General features: G+C 39.8%; 2 protein-coding genes across 2 annotated transcripts; both read left to right on the plus strand.

Moving 5' to 3' along the window:
* Window positions 1-1,348: 1,348 nt before the first annotated feature.
* LOC104448041 (F-box/LRR-repeat protein At5g63520) lies at window positions 1,349-10,089 on the plus strand. Its single transcript, XM_010061813.3, has 10 exons — window positions 1,349-1,645; window positions 2,602-2,709; window positions 2,822-2,914; window positions 3,082-3,228; window positions 3,563-3,658; window positions 3,761-3,800; window positions 5,197-5,358; window positions 6,243-6,418; window positions 7,847-7,965; window positions 9,289-10,089. The coding sequence occupies exons 1-10, from the start codon at window positions 1,391-1,393 to the stop codon at window positions 9,881-9,883; spliced, it is 1,791 nt and encodes a 596-aa protein (XP_010060115.2). The 5' UTR covers window positions 1,349-1,390; the 3' UTR covers window positions 9,884-10,089.
* A 2,704-nt stretch (window positions 10,090-12,793) lies between these two features.
* LOC104448039 (rhamnogalacturonate lyase) lies at window positions 12,794-18,072 on the plus strand. The gene is made up of 15 exons (XM_010061812.3): window positions 12,794-13,237; window positions 13,599-13,720; window positions 14,123-14,182; window positions 14,689-14,808; window positions 14,897-15,016; window positions 15,172-15,313; window positions 15,429-15,599; window positions 15,799-15,954; window positions 16,041-16,147; window positions 16,251-16,341; window positions 16,510-16,651; window positions 16,735-16,891; window positions 16,991-17,107; window positions 17,400-17,526; window positions 17,628-18,072. The coding sequence occupies exons 1-15, from the start codon at window positions 13,037-13,039 to the stop codon at window positions 17,883-17,885; spliced, it is 2,091 nt and encodes a 696-aa protein (XP_010060114.1). The 5' UTR covers window positions 12,794-13,036; the 3' UTR covers window positions 17,886-18,072.
* The last annotated feature ends 696 nt before the right edge of the window (window positions 18,073-18,768 follow it).

Consider the following 18,768-nt stretch of genomic DNA (forward strand, 5'->3'; position numbering starts at 1 on the left):
ATACGTGAAAGGCATCATTACTCTTGGACTAACCATTCATTCCAATAGCTTCATGCATTTGTATGGTTTTGCTGATGCGGATTGGGCGGGATGTAGTACTACCGGGCGATCTACTACTGGTTTTTGTACATATCTTGGCTCTAATCTCATTTCTTGGTCAGCAAAACGGCAATCTACGCCTCTCGTTCATCGACGGAAGGCTGAATATCGCGCCTTAGCCTCGAGCAACGGGTGATCTTACATGGGTTAGTTTTGTCCTTCGAGACATCGGCATTGGCTTATCTGCTCCAACATCTCTCTTCGTGACAACAAGTCAGCTATTGCTCTCTCACTTAACCCTGTTCTACATGCTCGCACAAAGCATATTGAAGTAGATTTTCATTTTGTCCGTGAAAAGGTTGCTTCGGATCCTTGATTGTCTCTTATATTCCCGAGTGCTCGTCAACTTGCAGATATTTTTACAAAATCTTTACCTCGCTACCTACATTTTAGTCTTCGAACCAAATTGGGCTTGGGATATTTACCCCCTCCCAATTTGCGGGGGGATGTTAAAGAAGCTGACTTGAAGAAGACTGTATCTGTGGCAATGCATGTGAAACGAAGAAACATTTGAAGAGAGAGTCTGCTCATCACACGTGTTTGCAGGAAGACTTAAAACAAAAGTAAATACACGTGTCATAATTCATTAGAGCAGTTAAGTCTGTTTTATGTAAAACCGAAGTTGTTAAACCGGTGTTGAGTCGGTTGATTTGTTTCTTCACATCTTCCTTGTATATAAAACTATAGAGGAGAGAATAGATTGAAAGTGTGGAGAAAAGCGAAGCTCTCAGTTGAATGTATGAGTTTGGTTCTCATTGATTGAAGAATAAAAGAAATCCTCCCTCTTCATCTTGTGTTCTCTGTTCTCTGTTCTTTGTTTTCTCTGTTCTTCGTTTCTTCACAAAATTAAGCCGTATTATCTTCGACTCGACCTGATTCACGACTGTGGGCGGTTTCAACGGAATCTCGGAGCAGAGGTCAAAGGTTCTGTAGATTAATTGCTCAATTTCGCCGGTAAACGATTTGAATCTGATAAGTAATTGGTCCGCCCACGCCACTTTCCGCAAATGTTTTTCGACAGAGAGGCAAAAGAAGAAGGGAAAATAAAATCGGGGAGAAAATGTCAGATACGGACAGAATCGGGTAGGTGGTCGACCGGTCGAAAAACGCAAGCCGCACATCGCGGCGCGACACGTGTGCCGTCACGAAAGCGATATCTTTATTTAATCAAAAATAATTTCTAAATAAAATATCTGGAATTTTAACCGTAACTGAAGCACGTCTCGTGTCGCTCGTATAAGAAGAGCGGAGCTCCAGTCCCTGGGAGTGCGGCTCGCGATCTCGGCGCGCAATGGGGGATTCCCCGAAGGACAAGCTCCTCCGCCCCGGCGGCGGCGTTGGCGGCGGTGGCGGCGGCCGGTCCTCCTTCTCCTTCGGCGGGTTCGGCTCCGTCGGCGAGGACGTCCTCGAGAGCGTCCTGCGGCGGCTGCCGGCGGCGACCTTCGCGTCGGCGGCGTGCGTCAGCAGGTCGTGGCACGGGGTCTGCAAGCGGATCCTTTCGCGGCCAAAGCTCGCGTCTGCTCTCTCGCTCAACCCTTGCGCTCAGGTAGATCAGCCGAACCGGCGAGCTCTCTTTCCTTCCGTTCGCCTCTCTCGAGTCGGTGGGTGTCAGCGTTTTGGGGGGTGGGAATGGGGTGGTCTTTCTCTTCGATTTCACTGTTAGGTTTTCGGCATAATGCGTTCTCGGGTTGGTCTGGTCCCCAGGCAGAAATTCTCATGAAATCTTTGCCAATTAGATTATATAAGCTCAGGTAGGACGAATATAGACTATGAATCGCTGTGCTGCGTCTGACACCGAGTGGTTCACAGAGGGAGTGTGCGTTCGCGCGCTTTCAGCAGTGGGAGATTGCTGGTGTATGTGTGAGTTCGCAGATGAAGGAATTGTAGAGATGATACCACTTGAAATGCCAGCCTTGGATGCTATTTAGTGTCCTATCCCTGTTACATATCATCCTTCTCGTGCAGATGGCAACTTTATGGCACTCGTGAAGGGTATACAGATTTTTCACTGGTGAACTGAACCATTTGCTAGTGGCCAACTGACTTTATTAATGCTCCATGGGCTAGCTGCAGATTTGCGACCTCGAAGCTTCTGAGAGCGCAATGCTGAGCTAGGGTTTTATGTTGTGCTGGACTAGGAGCTGAACTGAAACTCATTTTCCTTTTCATTACCAGGACCTGATGGGTTCAGCTTATGTTGTCACAGTTAATTTGCAATTCTGGAGAATCAGTATTATGGTTCTGATTTTTGAGAACAAAATTCTAAAGATACTCATTGATGGTGACAGCTTCTGTGTTTTGGTCTAGAACGTGATCATTTGTTAGTAAGGGAGATTATCCAAATAAGTGGGCTGCTTTTCTTCATTCATTACTGTCGGGTTGAGCTCGCATTGCCTTCTCTAGCATTTATTCCTCCTTTTCGTAAAGTCTTGGTGCAATTATTTCACCTGATAGCTAGTTTGTAGTTCTACTGAGCTATGGATTTCTTCTTTTATTTTGCAGATTGCTTTGCAGGAGGTTGTCGATAAGGTTTTGTCTGAGCCAATTTGCCCACATTTTGCCATTGTCAATGTCGGAAATAACGTTAATATGACGGACGCTCTTCAATACGTATGAATATTGATGAAAGGCCTTTCAGTAATATTTATTCAATTTCGTCTTTCAATTTGTTCCAGTCCATTGACCTGTTGCCATTTGATTTATCAAAGTATTCATGGTCCAGATTGGTCAAAAATTGGGAGCTAGAACACCTCTAGTAATATCTGCTGACAGTGGAATTATTGGAGTAGATGCTCTTACCAATCAAGTCAAAGAGGTTAGATCCTGCCTATGTATTATTTCCCGTAAGAGATATTCTTAAAAAACGTAAATTAAGACAAACACAAAAATTGATGGGTGAGGAATCTTTCTGAAGAGGTTTTTAAGAATATTGCCTTTTCTGTTTTTCTATTTGGGCCCTTTTGTGGAACCAAAATATTGCAGGTTGAAGGAGGTATTGATGATGTTGGTTCCTCCTACAACAATGAAGATTCTGACAATGCTGAACGGGGTATTATCCTGACCGTGGGTTTTGTACCAGGATTGAAGGTTGATGTTGTCCCGCTGCTGCATCTGGAGGAAGCAAATGAGGTAAAGAGATCCTGGACTTATATTTGCGTACAAATTTTCTCTATATATAGCAATTGTCATTGAATGTTGACCCTCAAGTCTTTGGGCCATGACCAATTGATGCTGCGACAACCCAGATTAAGCCTTACCCCACTAAATGGGTCGGTTATATGAATCCTTTTATGTCATTGTGCTGGATTAGTATCTATTGCAGGTGCCACTGGATAAAATGGTGAGATCTGGTCTAATTTATGCCACTTGTCGTCAGTGGAACTTCAAATTTTCTTTAGTTCAAAGCCTGGTACACAAAATATCATAGATAAGGTTTAAGGTAGAAATTTCTTGCTGCTAACAGGACAGGTTAATGGTTGACAAGTTCATAACGGATATGATGGAATACTCAGTTGCTGTGTCAGGGTGCTCAACACCAGTTGGAGTTATTATGTTTGGAGTATGTCCCCTGGTCACCTGTTTTACATTCTTTTCCTTTTCATATAAGAGAAAATTCGTTTCTCTTGGATGCCTTAGTTGACATGTTACAATGATCTTGCAGGATGGAGCTGCCGAGATCAAATCTGCTGCTGAGAAACTAGGTTGGTTAATTCTTCCCATTCTCTTAGATAGGTAGATGGAAGTGGAAATAGTCCTTTTTATCCTTGATTTTCTTCCATCATTCGGAAGAATGGATCTATATTTTAGGATGAGAGATAACAAGGTAAGGGGTAAATTACAGCTGAGTAAAAAAGGCTGTTGATTTCATCCATTTTTTGCCCAATGCTTCTCACAGGAGTTAGCAGCTAGGCTGTCAAAAATAAAACCATCTCCTGAATCACTTGGGGTTGGTGAAATTGAACAATAACATTTCATTGGGGGAAAAAAAAGTCAGATGTTTTAACGCATGAAAATATGCCATAAGAGAATAGTTTATGCTTTATGTACAGATACATGTCTTATAAACAGCATAGATGGCCCCTTAAAATGTGCTATTGACATCTTATAGAAGTATTCTCAGGCTCCTGGGTTCCAACAGCACTAATTTTAAGTGTAGGATAGATTCGATTCAGTTAGTTTGAGTCTTTAGCAATACAAAATTGCAACTCGAAGTCTCATGATACTAACCAAGTTAGACCTGAACCCAAGAGTGCTCATCAGTGAATATGAGGTGTTTGTTTTCTTTTTTGGGGGAGGGGAGGGGGAGAGAGAGAGAGAGAGGGGGGGGTTGGAGGGAGTGAGGGAGGGAAGGAGGGAGGGAGAGAGGGAGAGAGGGAGGGGGAGAGAGCGAGGGAGAGAGAGGGTTGTAGCTTACTTATGTGGCTGAATGCTACTCATGGAGAAGCCATATCCATTAGCAAAGTGAGTAGATGAAGACCTTGATCAAGACATCAAAAGTCCAAGACTAGGACCTGAACAGATGAAAATTTTGCTGTTTAAGTTATCAGAATACTGTTGGTAAAAGTGCACTTCATCTTGCATAATGGGCTTTTATTTAATGCTTTTGAAGTTGAGTCTTACTAGCATATGGGCTTTATAACTATCTACAGAGGAGATCTGGACTGTGAAATTGTTATTGGAAAAAGACCAGACTTAAAATTGATTCCTCCTGTCAAAATCATGACGTTTCTCAGCTAAGAATGAAAGACTGGTCTTCAAGCAAATTTGGCTCATAATTAACAGAATCTCATATGGTGAAAAAAATTGATTTTGGCCACCATTTTGAAGCTCAAAGTTAGAGAAAATATGATTTCTTAGTTACAAACCTCTGTTGGAAAGAGCAGTTGCTTCTCTTGATTCACCATACTCGGTGCATGCGCTTTTGTTTGGTTAATATGGTTGGGTTTACAGTCTAAAAGAACAAGTACATCAGTTAGGCATTATCATCATTGTAGCTCATTTTGTTCATCTTCTTACAACCGTGATCAAATTTCTGCAGTTGGCATTGGCTCTTGTGGCCTCATGAACAAGCACATCTTACATAATTGTGCATTGCAGATTATGCAATGCCTTTGGAAGCTGCGATAGTTGGTGACGAGAAAGGCACTTTTCAGTACAGAAGTGTGGACAATTCCAGATACATCTCTGCGATTGGGCAACAGCAATATACCATTAGTGCCGTTGCACTTGTGTTTGCCAAAGATAGACACAAATGCCCTGGTAATTGTTATTTATATACGTATTGTTTCAGTTTCAGCAATACACAGCCACCTTGGTCTGTGCTTGTGATTCATTCTTAAATTCCTTTATTTTGTTGCAAATGAATCCAAGAGTAATTGTCTACTGCAATTGGTGATAATTTGAATTTGGTTTCGCTCCTTCTGTTGATGTATTTCCATATTTATTTCAAAAAATAGAAGCATGAAAACAGGAACTCATGGAGGAAAGGAAGTACACTTCATAAGACTCTAAATTCTACATGCTTGTCTGAAATTTCTTGATTATTCACAATGCTTTTGTTTTTCCCTTCCATTATTCTTCAGGTTGTTTTCCTGATTGTATCTCTGGCAAGAATTCCTTCTCTAATCTTTCATGCTCTCTCTCTCTCTCTCTCTCTCTCTCTCTCTCTCTCTCTCTCTCTCTCTCAATGTTCAGTCAGTCTTGCTGTTTCTAGCACTAGTCTTCTGGTTTTATTGTATTGTGTTCCGATTGCTTTTAGTCCTTCGTGTCTTTCTTGTATGACCCATTCAGACAGGATCCTGCATGTGCACTGGGAATCAAGTTATACAGCTTTTCTTGCTTTAAAATGCTCCCAATATTTTATAACTTTTTTGCTTTACCTTTGTCTTTTTGTGTCAATAAAATGGATACTTCTATTGTTTGACCCTTTCTTATTTGCTTGTTTTAGATATCTGCCCTATTTTAAATGCTTCAACCCCAAACACCCCTGGCCGCCCAAACAAAATAATAAAAATAAAAAATCTTGTTCACTCTTGCTGTTTCTTGCACTTACCTTCTGTCATTTAGTCCGCCCTTATAATGATCTCCTTTTGATTTATTCCAGCTAACGTTTGATTTCCTACATGGCTTGGTTGCATGAGCAGGGTTAGGTGATATTAAGTTTCATGTGGCAGTATCGGATGGATTGTCAGCTATAGGTCTAAGGCACAGGGCAGCTTCTGTTAAAGTTGGTGATTGCTGTACTTTGCTCACTGCTAGGCGAGAAGGTCAGGAGGAAATTCTTGATGGTGAAGGAATTCTGAATGACATTAGAGATGAGGTATGAGACCAAAGTTTACCATTAGAACTTGCAGATTTGATAATGTCAATGTTAGTCTCAAACACTTGACCCAGTTTTGGAGCTTCCCAAATTTGCACCTTCTCTTTTAACAGAGTTTTCGAGTAATGATTGATGATTTCTTGTCACTCATGTTTCATCCAGTTGATAATGCTACCTGTTTCCTTTGTTAATCTTCTCACTGCTGTACTGTCCTTAGATCCTGTTTGTCCACTTAAAAGTTGGATCCTTGGTAACAGAGTGATGAACTTGAGTTCCTTTTCTGGTGTTCCTTCCATGATGAGGGATGACTTAGTCCAATTTAGACAGAGAATCTTGTTTAACCAAGTATTCTCTGAGAGTCATTTGAGAGTTGCTCCACTTATGTGGATCCTCCAAATCAAAAGGTTGTCAAAGTGCTTTAAAGCATGGCATTTTATTTCACAAGAGTTTAGTGAATCTGAGAGTCACTTGAGGGTTGTGACCGTGAAAGATCATTTGTCTTGGGTAAATGGTTATGATAAGCTCCTGTATTTCCTTAGTGGACTGAAACCACTTGTGAGGGACTGAAGAACTTTCTGCACAGTCGTCCATCTGAGGGATGAGTTAGTCCAATTTCTACAGGGAATCATGTTTTGCCAAGTATTCCCTGAGAGTCACTTGAGAGTTGCTCCACTTATATGGATCCTCCATATGAAAAGGGTGTTAATATGCTTTAAACCGCGGCATTATATTTCACAAGAGTTTAATGAATCTGAGATCACTCGAGGGTTGTGACCATGAAAGATTGTTTGTCTTGGGAATAAATGGTTATGATAAGCTCATGTATTTCCTTAGTGGACTAAAACACTTTGTAAGGAACTGTAGAACTTTCTGCACAGTTGTCACGAATGAGTAGCTCCTTGATCAGTTCAAAAGTTTGTTCTGCACGTTAGAGATTTTTTGCGGTCATTTACATGAGAAGACAAATCTTAAATTCAAGGCCTTCTGCAATCCATTCGACCCTCTTCATTTTATGGTCGAGATCAAATCCAGTGGTCATGTTTTGCCAGGAAGATCTGTTTCACAAATTGTAGTTTAATTGGAATATCATGGAAATAGGGAAACTTGTATCGGCTAATCTGGTGAGTGTTAATTCAGAACCATGCATCATTCACTCCTTTAGAAGTTTCTGGTCATGATTTTCAGTAGCAATAAGAAGGCTTATTGAAATTCCCTTATCAAACAACCAATGACCTTGATGGACTTATCATGTGTGGCAGTTATATAAAGATCTGATGTTGTATGATCTTTCTATCCTCCATATTTTTAGTTATGAAGTTTCGCGTCATGTTACGTGCGTAAGTTTGAGCTACTAAATAATCTGGATTAAAACTCACTATTACCAACTTATAGTAATCTTTCTATTGCCTCTGTTTTACTATGGGGCAGCTCGAAAACCGTGTTGAGTACCCTGACGTGTACATTGGAGTAACTAAAAGAAGGATATATGAAGTTGGGGCAGAGAAGGCAAAGTTGATGTCATTCTTGTCATTTCACGGTGTGATGGGGTGAGTTATGAAGGTTCTTTACCCTTGTCTCTATGTTGAATTATATATTTCCATGGTTGGTTTTCTGGTGTGAGGTTGGACACAGAGGGCAATCATTCGTTGATTTTTGTCATACTTTTTCTACTTTCCACTTGAAACTAAATCTTTGGAGCTTTTCTTGCACTGTCTATATCTCAATATTGACTTAGTGATATTAGCTCTAGTAGATCTTCATTATAACAAAGAAAGATTCTATTTGCAATTTGGTAATTTATAATTAAATGAATCTGAGTTGAGTCTGTTCTAGTGATTTCAGTTCCTATATTTTGGATTTGGCTGCTAGAATAACATTGTGGTGGGGGATTAGGATGAAATATATTTAACCTATTATATATCAGGGAAAATCTCACCAATATTCCTGAAGTTTTCTGCAGAGGACATCAATACCCTATGTGAGATTTTGTGGGGCCACTGCCAACTATTCTAAAAGCTTAAGCTGTTAGACGAAGATGTAGTTTAATTCATTATTCCAACAGTGCCCCTCATGCTTAGTCTAGTTTTTTGGGAAGGCAAATAGAGCCCGGAAATATTCGAACTCTGGACCTCCAACTCTGATTCAATATGAGATTTTGTGAGACCACTGCCAATTGTTATACAAGCTTAAGCTATTAGATGAAAATATGGTTTGATTCTTAATTATTTGAACACCCTAAACTTTCATTTTTCTATTTTTTGGTAAAGCACCCTAAACTTTTGCTTGTCTCACCAATACCCCCAAACTTGTACTAGTGACCCAAAGATACTTTCTATCACAGTTCTGTCCATAATGATAATTGAGAATCGGACGTGGCAGCATGCGGGGACAATGCTGCATCATATTTTTAAGGGCCATTATGGATGAAAGTTTAATGGAAGGTACTCTGGGTCACTATTTCAAGTTTGGTGATTTTGCTGAGACGAAAAAAGTTTGAGCCATTGGTGTGCCACACAGAAAAGTTCAAGATTTTTGATGGGATTATGACTCTATATCTCATCTTTCAGTTTAATGGCATAAAATAAATGTCAGAAGTTTTCAAAGTCCGGTGAGCTTAGGATATATGTTGACTTCACCTATCATTGTTTTACTTATTCAGTTGGAATTAAGTTTAAACATGGCATCAATTTTTGCCTGCTTCAGGCATGCAACAATCATGTGAATGTGAATGACCAGCCGTTAAAGTTTTGCAACTTGTAAATTTATTGCCTGTTTGGTTGGACAACCCTTCCCAAGCTTTACCTTTGGCTTTTTCAAGTGAAACTACATTTTATCCTCCTTATTCAGGACTATTCTTGAATTTTTGACAGGGGTGTTGAATACCTTCGTGTCGAGGGGTCTGGTATTGAAAGCGGAGATAGTTTCCAGTTTTACTATTCTGATCCTGCAGCTGCCCTTGTCTCATGCCATAAAGTCTCAGCGTGCCTGAGAAGTTTGAATCTGGGGAGTGATTCTGATTGCTCTGATAAAATGGGGAATGTCGTTGTGAGTGCTGGCAAACCCTGGGTTTTCGGAGGTTTCATTTTCTCTTCCTTTGGCCGTGGAGAATCGTTTTTCAATGATGTCAACGTCGATAGCTCACCATTTGTGGAGAACTTTCCTGGAGTTCCAGTGGCAGGAATCTTTTGTGGTGGGGAAATTGGCCGTTGCTCCCCCAGCTTGAGCATGCAAGATAGCGAAGAAGAAACCCCCGTGCATCGTGTTTGCCATGTTTATAGCACCGTTTATCTAATAATGTCGTACACCCCGGCCCTCCAGGTGCCACTGTTACATCTTGATCCGTTGATTTTCTCCCTGTGGATAGGATGTTTGTGCATTTCGACTTCACCAGACATGTTGATAAGGAAAAAAGAAAATTTAGGTAGTTGTTTATATGGTGGATGCTTTGATATCCCCATGATCTAGAAATGATATTGGACAACGTGCATGTGCAGTAGTTACTTGGATGTTCCTGATGTTAGCATAGCCCCACGAATCAGATATTAATGGAGGTCTCAGAAATAATTGTGTGCTGACCTCTTTTCCTTTTTGGGCTATGCCAAGGAACAATTGTGAGAATTGCTTAAATCTTTAGCTGGAGCTCCCTGGATGAGTTGAATGATCTTCGACAATAATTTCATTTCCCTGACGATACGGTTTAAATTGACGGTGACGGTATCGTAGGGCTGGTGATTACAAATAGAGCAGCCGAATAAATTATGTTCTGCATTTTCATAAGAATCCGTTTGTTGGAAGAGTTGATTACTTCAACGGGCGGACATCATCATTGACAAATTGTTGAACTATGTAGTGACTTTTTAACAATTTTATTGACCGTGGCTAACTCAAATTAAATAAGAGCAAGTAAAGTCAAAATTAGATGGTAGGTCAATTCACGAAGCGTTGGTAGGTCGCTCGCATTAATATTGGTAATATTTTGTACGAGGTAGGAACATTAAATTCGATGAGCTGGTAGTTCGCTCGCATTAATATTGGTAATTTTTGGTAGAAGGTTGGAACATTAAATTCGATGGGAACTTTTGCAAGTAAATATATCGTAAGTGTTTGGAATAGCTAGTAATTTTAAAACCAATCATATGACAGTTGTTAAATGGATTCAAAATAATGGGTGTTAATTGCCTATGGATGTTAGTTACTTCGATACATTGTTAAATTACACAAGCAAATATTAGTGATCTATAAAATTGAGTTAATACAATCAAGTACTTTAAGGGAAGTGGCGATAACTCGGGCAGTTGCCGATGAAAATTCAATTAGTAGTGGATCATGAAATTTACTGACAAGGATCAATGGTGATTTGCATTTTCACGCGCGGAATTCTAGAAATATACTTGCTTTATTTGGTTCGAAATTCTGGATATATACTTTCAAACATGGGGAAAATGTATCGATTCTTGCACTTTTGTAATTTATGGGGGCGGGTCAAATAAAGAAACTCAACCTAAATAAGCACCATAAAGACGAAAGGTCATGAAGGCCAATAATTTCATTGCGTGTGAAATAGGAGGAAAGTGCATATACGAACATGGTAGTATAAATACAGAAATAGCAAGAAGAATCATCATCCTCATCTTTCTTTACTGACTTTTAATCTCTAGATCTCTGTTTCTTTATTTAGTGGATACATTCTGATTATGCAATTATCCGTATCGCAAGGTAGGCGAATAAATGATGTATCCAAACATTTCGTAAGATAGGCAATACCATCACCTCACAAGGTTAGAAAATAACAACCAAAATAATGTAGACATGACATGACTAAGAAATTCGATATTATTTTCATGAGGATGAAGAAGAATATGGCATATTCTTTAAGGTTGTATTTGGTCGTCTGGATTTTTAGTGAGGGTAGAATCAGATATGATATGATAAGAAATCCAGTAAATTTGATATATCTTATCCATTATTTAGTAAATCGCAATAATAAAATCGGATTTTTCGTATCTAACCCTATCCATTGTTTGATATGAACGATATATCGATGTGAATGAACTTGAAATGTACAAATAGATATGGTCAAAATCCCTTGTGATTTGTTGCTGATGAAATTACAAACGCACAAACAAAAATAACAGAACTACAGGTTCAACAATGACGAGAAATATAAAGGACGAGGTAGGTCAGCAAGCAAGCTCCAAATCTAGTAAAAGAGACAACATGATTATTAATCATCGTGATTCCAAAAAATATATTGCTTTGACTCTTTTACTACTTTCATGAAACTTTAATATGAATTACAAATTTAGAGAAAAGATGGATATCTATTTTTTACTAATTTTTGTGCATTTTTAACATGAACTAGAGAGCTACAGAGGTGAAGGAATTTCGACTCTCTCATCATTTTCGTAGAGGTTGACATGAACAAAGAACTACCTATGAGTCATGAAACTTCAACACGAACCAAAGATATGGATAAGAGGAGACAAAGTGAAAAGGATTTGTTTTAAGTTTAAATTTGTTTCTATACAAAAAAAGTTTAAATTTGTTCATTTAATATTGGGGTTCTTTTACTTTATTTACTTATTTTATAATTAATTCCCCTCTCTTTTTCATTTTTTTTCATTCCCTTCTATCACACCTTAATAAAATTTTATTAAATAATAGACTATACTAATATATCTAAAATATGTAACAAATATAGTATATATAAACACGCACGCATGCACGCACACACATACACAAAACATATATTATAGGATAGAAAGAATTTCAAATATAAATATTATATATATATATATAAATAGGAGTAAATAAAAAATTGTCAATTACTCTTTTTGTTATTTTGAGTTTTTATTTTGTATCAATCCAAATATTATTTTTATCCCGTCTTCCTTATATGTAACTTTATCCTATCTTTGACAGGAGGTAAATATGTTTAATGATAAGTTTTATTCCATCCCGACTTTTATCCCGATCAATCGAACGCAGTCTAAAAAGACTTTCTCAGTATTTCGCTGTTGCCCATGTTCGGTTGTTGGAGTGGGCGACGCAATTGACAAAGTGCATTTCGTTTGGTGACTTTAGGTGCAACCAACGTGCTGTCTTTATTCAACTCGGGCATGATTCCTTTCCAACTCCATGCTCATTCCCCTTTTCTAATCTCTCTTTCTCCCCATTCTTCAATTTAATTGGTATCGACCTTTCCCCACGTCACGTGTTGACTCCTTTCACGGGCGGGCAACCTCAGAATATGTCCGCACCCCGGAACCAAACAAGAAGTGACAAGGAAAGGAAAGACACTCGAAAACAAGAAAGAAATAATACGGACGTGATCTCGTCGTCACTCAAAGTCACGAGAGAGATTAAGCAGCACCAGAAGAGGAAGGAGAGGAAGAAGAAAAGGCAGAAGTAGGGAAGCAAAGAAAGGAAGTTAATCCCTTGTCTAAGTTTTAAGGAAACTCCCAGCAGTCATCTCGTTTGTGACCTTTTCGAGAGGATTTCATTACAACCGGATCACCCGCACCACTTAAAACATTCCTCATCCCCCACCCCCACCCCCCAAAGCAGGTATGCCTACCTTTGGAAAAACTTCCATTCTGTCCTCCTCACGTTTTGAGAATGATGATGGGTCTCGTGAGGACCGCCCTTTTCTTGATGTTTTTCTCTGCATTCCTGTTCCACGGTCTCTGTGTCAGGAGAACCGAGATTGATGTTGTGCGACATGTTGGAGAGGCTAGTGGTGGAGATGATGAGGCTAATGCGCCTGGACCATCCACGCCGCCCTCCGGGGGGGTCCAAGTCCAAGTCCGAGATAAATATGTACGGGATTTCCGTTTGCTCTCAGTTCTTTATCTCTGTTTTATTTCGCTTTCGGTTTTTATTCGGGTGCATTCTGCTAATATGTAAACTTTGAAGTGGTGAATCTTTTCGTGTTTCTCCCGGTCGAATATGGAAGTCAGGCTGACGGACAGTCCAAAGTAGATTTTGATGATGTTGTTCTTTTAGAGTTGGCATTAGTAGATCGAAAAAGCTGCTTTGGAGCAATAGTCATGAAGTTCAGTACCTCAAAAGATCGAGCAATATTGCGATCGATTGAATCACAAGCACGTCGTGGCATAAGTAAATTGCTTTCCATCCACTGGGTCTTTCTTCTCCAATACGCTGATCAGCCGCTCTGCAGGTGGTTATGGATAATGGTATCCTCCAAGTCAATTTGTCAAATCCCGGGGGAAGTGTTATTGGAATACAGTACAATGGCGTCGACAATTTGCTCAACGAACTAAATGGCGAATCTAACAGAGGGTATGCGATTGTTGATGTCTTGAGTTCTTTCGTTTTTACATGCCATTCCTCATTCATTTTATTCTTAATGAAATTCTCTGCACTAGATAAATTCTTAGGTTTTTTTAGCGAGAATTAGTAAAGGAATAAATTCATGGATCATTGAAGCAAGTCATCTTATACTTGATAACGGCCAAAGTGAATGGACCATCCTCTAAAGAAAATCTTACCAAGCGATACTTGTCTATCTCGTCATGTTATCAGCTACGATCTGCAACAAACCAGAACCTCAGAAAGGCCACTCTTTCTTTTTCCTGAGCATTGTTAGCCTTTGCAAAAATAGTTGAATTGTTGCTTCTTGCTCAATCCTATTGTTTTTTGTTCAATGGTTAGATACCTGAATTATTCTACTGGAATATGCAGGTACTGGGATGTGGTTTGGAGTGCTCAGAAAAGTAACAAAACAAAGGGTAAACTTGATAGGTATGTTATATTACCATCTTCTCTGCACTCGAGCTTTCACTTCCATCGAAGTTCCAGGTGGCATTTAATTTTATCAGACATGAACTCTGGCACCACAGTGTCACTTTGTAGCCTGCAATGAAGACTCAGTTGAATTGTATGAAAGCTATGTGAATGTAATAAGCAACTCAACAGCTTGATCCCTTAGAGCGTTTATAAATCATTTGAAGCCTTTATCTGAGGATAAATTCTTATCAGGACAAATCAAAGTTCTGCATTTCTTAATGGTACAACAGATGACTCATTCTTTTGGCACTACCATTTTAACATCTTTCTTGAAGTTGTCCATACACCAAAAGGAAAACATTTTATTTTCAACCTCAGGCCTTCTGAAGTAACTTTTGTCAGTAAATTTCACGTGACCCTTGAGTACATATCTAAAGATGTATGTCAAAACATGATGTTAAGTTCCAGTTATAAATGTTTGCTGCTGCTGCTCTGTAACAAGTAAAACTGAACTTATGCAGGCTTGATGGCACAAAGTTTGAGGTTATAGTGGAGAACGATGAGCAAGTTGAGCTCTCATTCACTAGAATGTGGAACTTGTCACTTGCGGGGAAAGTAGTTCCATTAAATATAGACAAGAGGTACGCTGTCTCCTTCTAATGTTAGCATGTTGTGTTTGTGGGGAAAGCTACACGTCTGGTGGTGATAATATTAATGGCAATCTTTTAGGTATGTGATGCTCCGTGGATCTTCAGGCTTCTACACGTATGCAATTTACGAACACTTAGCAGAATGGCCTACTTTCACCATTGGTAACACAAGGACTGTGCTCAAGCTTAGAAAGGACAAGTATGTTTCTGCTGCCTCTAAATTATATCAAAAAGGTTCATTTCCCAAACATTTTTTGAAAAATCGAAAGTACTCGAAATGAAGAATCTGGACCTGGTGGTGGAGGAGTTCAACAGATTGAACAAATTTTTTAATGCGTTTTTTGATGTGCCTAGGTTTCGTTATATGGCGATAGCAGCTAACAGGCAAAGATATATGCCCCTTCCAGATGATAGATTGCCAGACAGAGGCCAAGTCCTGGCCTATCCTGAGGCGGTTCGGCTCATTAATCCAGTGGAACCAGAGTTTACAGGAGAGGTAGTTTCTTCTGATCTGACATTCGTTTTACTTATTAAAGGATCAAATTCTGGAATCAGAAATGAAGATCACCGGGAATGATGATTATTTGAGAGCTTATTGTTGATCGTTGCAGGTGGATGATAAGTATGAGTACTCATGTGAAGGCAAAGACATCCAGGTCCATGGTTGGATCAGCACAGATCCGCCCATGGGGGTCTGGCAAATCACACCGAGCTATGAGTTCCGCAGTGGCGGACCTGTGAAGCAGTTTCTAACATCTCATGTCGGCCCGACATCCCTCAATGTAAATAACTCTCCTCTTAATCTAAGACATTAGAAGAAGTAATATCGGTTTCTCTCACCTAGATGGCACTAATGCTCTTAGTTGGAGCTTCAATTGATCACTCCAAAGTACAATGACAATGAATCTACATTCTTGGTGACAAAGTACAATGAACGAATCTACCAATCACTCATTGCTTTCTCAAATTGGAATCCCTAAGGTTTTTGTGAGTGCTCATTACTCTGGGGTCGACCTGACAATGAAGTTTGGACCGAACGAGCCGTGGAAGAAAGTCTTCGGCCCGGTTTTTGTCTACCTTAACTCTATGTTGGATGGAGAAGACCCGCGCTCTCTTTGGATGGATGCAAAAGAGCAGGTTTTGCATGAATACCTTGATACACTAACTTATCAAACATTGTCCAATCTTCCTGTGCGCATGGTTTAACTTGATTTTGTTGATAGTTAATCGTTGAAGCCGAAAGCTGGCCGTACAAGTTCCCGGCTTCAGAGGATTATGTCCAGCCCAGTCAAAGGGGCAATGTGACTGGTCGACTACTCGTGCTAGACAGGTGGGTACTTCTCTTACCTTCATGCCAAATGCACTCAGAATGCTTAGATGGTGCCCATTTTCTTTATGCGCATCTGGTCAACTAATGAATCGATGATGTCCAGATATATTAGCGAGGAATGCGTAACGGCATATGGTGCTTATGTGGGATTGGCACCGCCTGGAGACGCTGGATCATGGCAAAGAGAAACCAAGGTAATTTTTAATTTCAGTATATACAGGCACCTACCAGGGCTATGTCAAGCTGTTCTGGAGTTTTTGCGAGCGCTGGATCTGTTTTTGTTAATGCAAGTCCTTCTTAGTGATTAATGAAGAATGAAAATACAGAGAATTCTCGCTACATAACAAATCTCTCCTTACTAGGGCTATCAATTTTGGACCAGAGCAGATGAAGAGGGAAATTTCTCCATCAGCGGTATTATTCCCGGCCAATACAATCTCTATGCTTGGGTTTCAGGTTTCATTGGAGACTACAAATATGAGAACAACATTACGATATCTGCAGGTATATGCTTTCTTATTTGGATAGACTGGTAGTTTCCTCTGTTCTTGAACAACTAACATGGATTAACACATGTCGATGAGCAGCTTCTCATATCAACGTGGGCGAACTTGTGTATGAGCCTCCAAGAAGTGGCCCAACGCTGTGGGAAATAGGCATTCCTGACCGTACTGCTTCAGAGTATTACATTCCAGATCCTGACCCTCAATACATTAACCCACTCTATATCAATCATCCTGATAGGTTAGTCATGTTTCAACCATATGATCTCTCTCTCTCTCTCTCTCTCTCTCTGCCCTTTCTTGGCCTCGGAGAGCCAACGTTTGATTTACCATTGCCCAGGTTTAGACAGTATGGGCTGTGGGAAAGGTATACAGAGTTATATCCAGATGAAGATTTGATTTACTCAGTTGGGACAAGCGACTACAGGAAGGATTGGTTCTTTGCTCAAGTTACCAGGTTTTAGTTTCATAATCAGTCTTCATTCTTTATTTTTGCATTCTTGGGAATTTCAAGATGCATGAATGATAACGCAGTGAACATCTTATAATAGCAGCCCCGGAACGTGGCATGCTTTTTCTTGGAATGCAAAATCATTTGGTGAACCTAATTCAAAGTGAAAGAAACAGACAAAAACAATTGCTGTTAAGACTTTCTTTTCCAAAAAATCCCATGTGGTTCATCTGATTATGAAGTAAAAGCTTTCTGTGCCTAACGTAACTCATCAGCTGAACATTATCCTGTGTCACAGAGAAACTGGCAATAACACGTATAACGGAACTACTTGGCAAATCAAGTTCACAACTTACAGCATCGATCATACTGGAACCTATAAATTGCAATTGGCTCTTGCGACTGCTCACATTTCCGAGCTGCAGGTATGCTGCTTAGCCCTACTGAATTTTAATCAGCCTCAATTTAAAGAGATGCTCCATTGTAGTCCACTAGTACTTCTATTCATAATGTTCTCTTCTTAAAGGTACGGTTCAATGACGCAAATGCAAGCTCTCCTTTATTCTCAAGCGGTGTGATTGGGAGGGACAACACTATTGCGAGACATGGCATTCATGGGCTCTATTGGTTGTTCTCCATCGACGTGCCAGGCACCGAACTGATCAAGGGCGAGAACACCATCTTCCTCACACAAATAGGAAGCACAAGCCCTTTTCAGGGGATAATGTATGACTACATTCGCCTCGAGGGACCTCCACCTTCCAATTCTACGAACAGATTTTAGTTCTTTTCCTTACATTTAGATCCTTCAACACAGTCTTTCTTTCTAGATAGCATAAATAAGATGGTCATGATTTTTTTGCTAATCATTTCAATGATGACCTTGCAACAATTCATCCATATATACCTCCATTGTCGGTGAGAAATTACTACATGAACAGCATCTAATTCAATGGATTGTCTTGATCACAGTTTGAGATTCAGTCTATGATGAACAAAACAAAGCCATCCCGATCCCCTCGAACGGACTCATTGTAGAACAAAGGTTGAAAATTCATGTGAACTTCGTTACTGGGGTGAAATTTTTAATAGCTATACAGACATTGGCCAAAATCAGTAGCCAACTATTAGGCCCTGCATGAATTAATGCATGTGATTCATGGTTATTTCACTTTAATTAACTTCAAAGTTGATAACTGGAGTTATAGAGCTCGCTAAGGCTTCTCCAAGCACTCCATGGCCAGCGATAATGCAGCATGTCAAGTTCACAGAGAGAGAGAGAGAGAGAGAGAGAGAGAGAGAGAGAGAGAGAGACCATATCTTTTCCTCCAATCACATCAAAATCAACTCTTAGCAGCTAAGTTTTCTTAAGGATTGCGTCCTTAAAACCTGCAAGTTATCCTTTAGTCTACTATTACTATATCTGTTATTAAGCTCGAGATTGAAGCAATTATGACTTTATGTATCCTTGTTGATGTCAAGAACATAAGTCATCCATGCTGTCTTGGCACTATAATCCGATACTTTTGAGTTTCAAAGACCAAATTTGGAGTAGTTAAGGGTATAGATCATGCCAAATGCATACGAGCAGTCAGGCGATGCCCCATCTGCCTGACTTGCTGTCATAAATTCACACCGTATTTTCTTGTCGATGTGGAAATTGCAGC

Source organism: Eucalyptus grandis, chromosome 6 (genome assembly GCF_016545825.1).
Source record: "Eucalyptus grandis isolate ANBG69807.140 chromosome 6, ASM1654582v1, whole genome shotgun sequence".
Taxonomy (NCBI): Eukaryota; Viridiplantae; Streptophyta; class Magnoliopsida; order Myrtales; family Myrtaceae; genus Eucalyptus; species Eucalyptus grandis.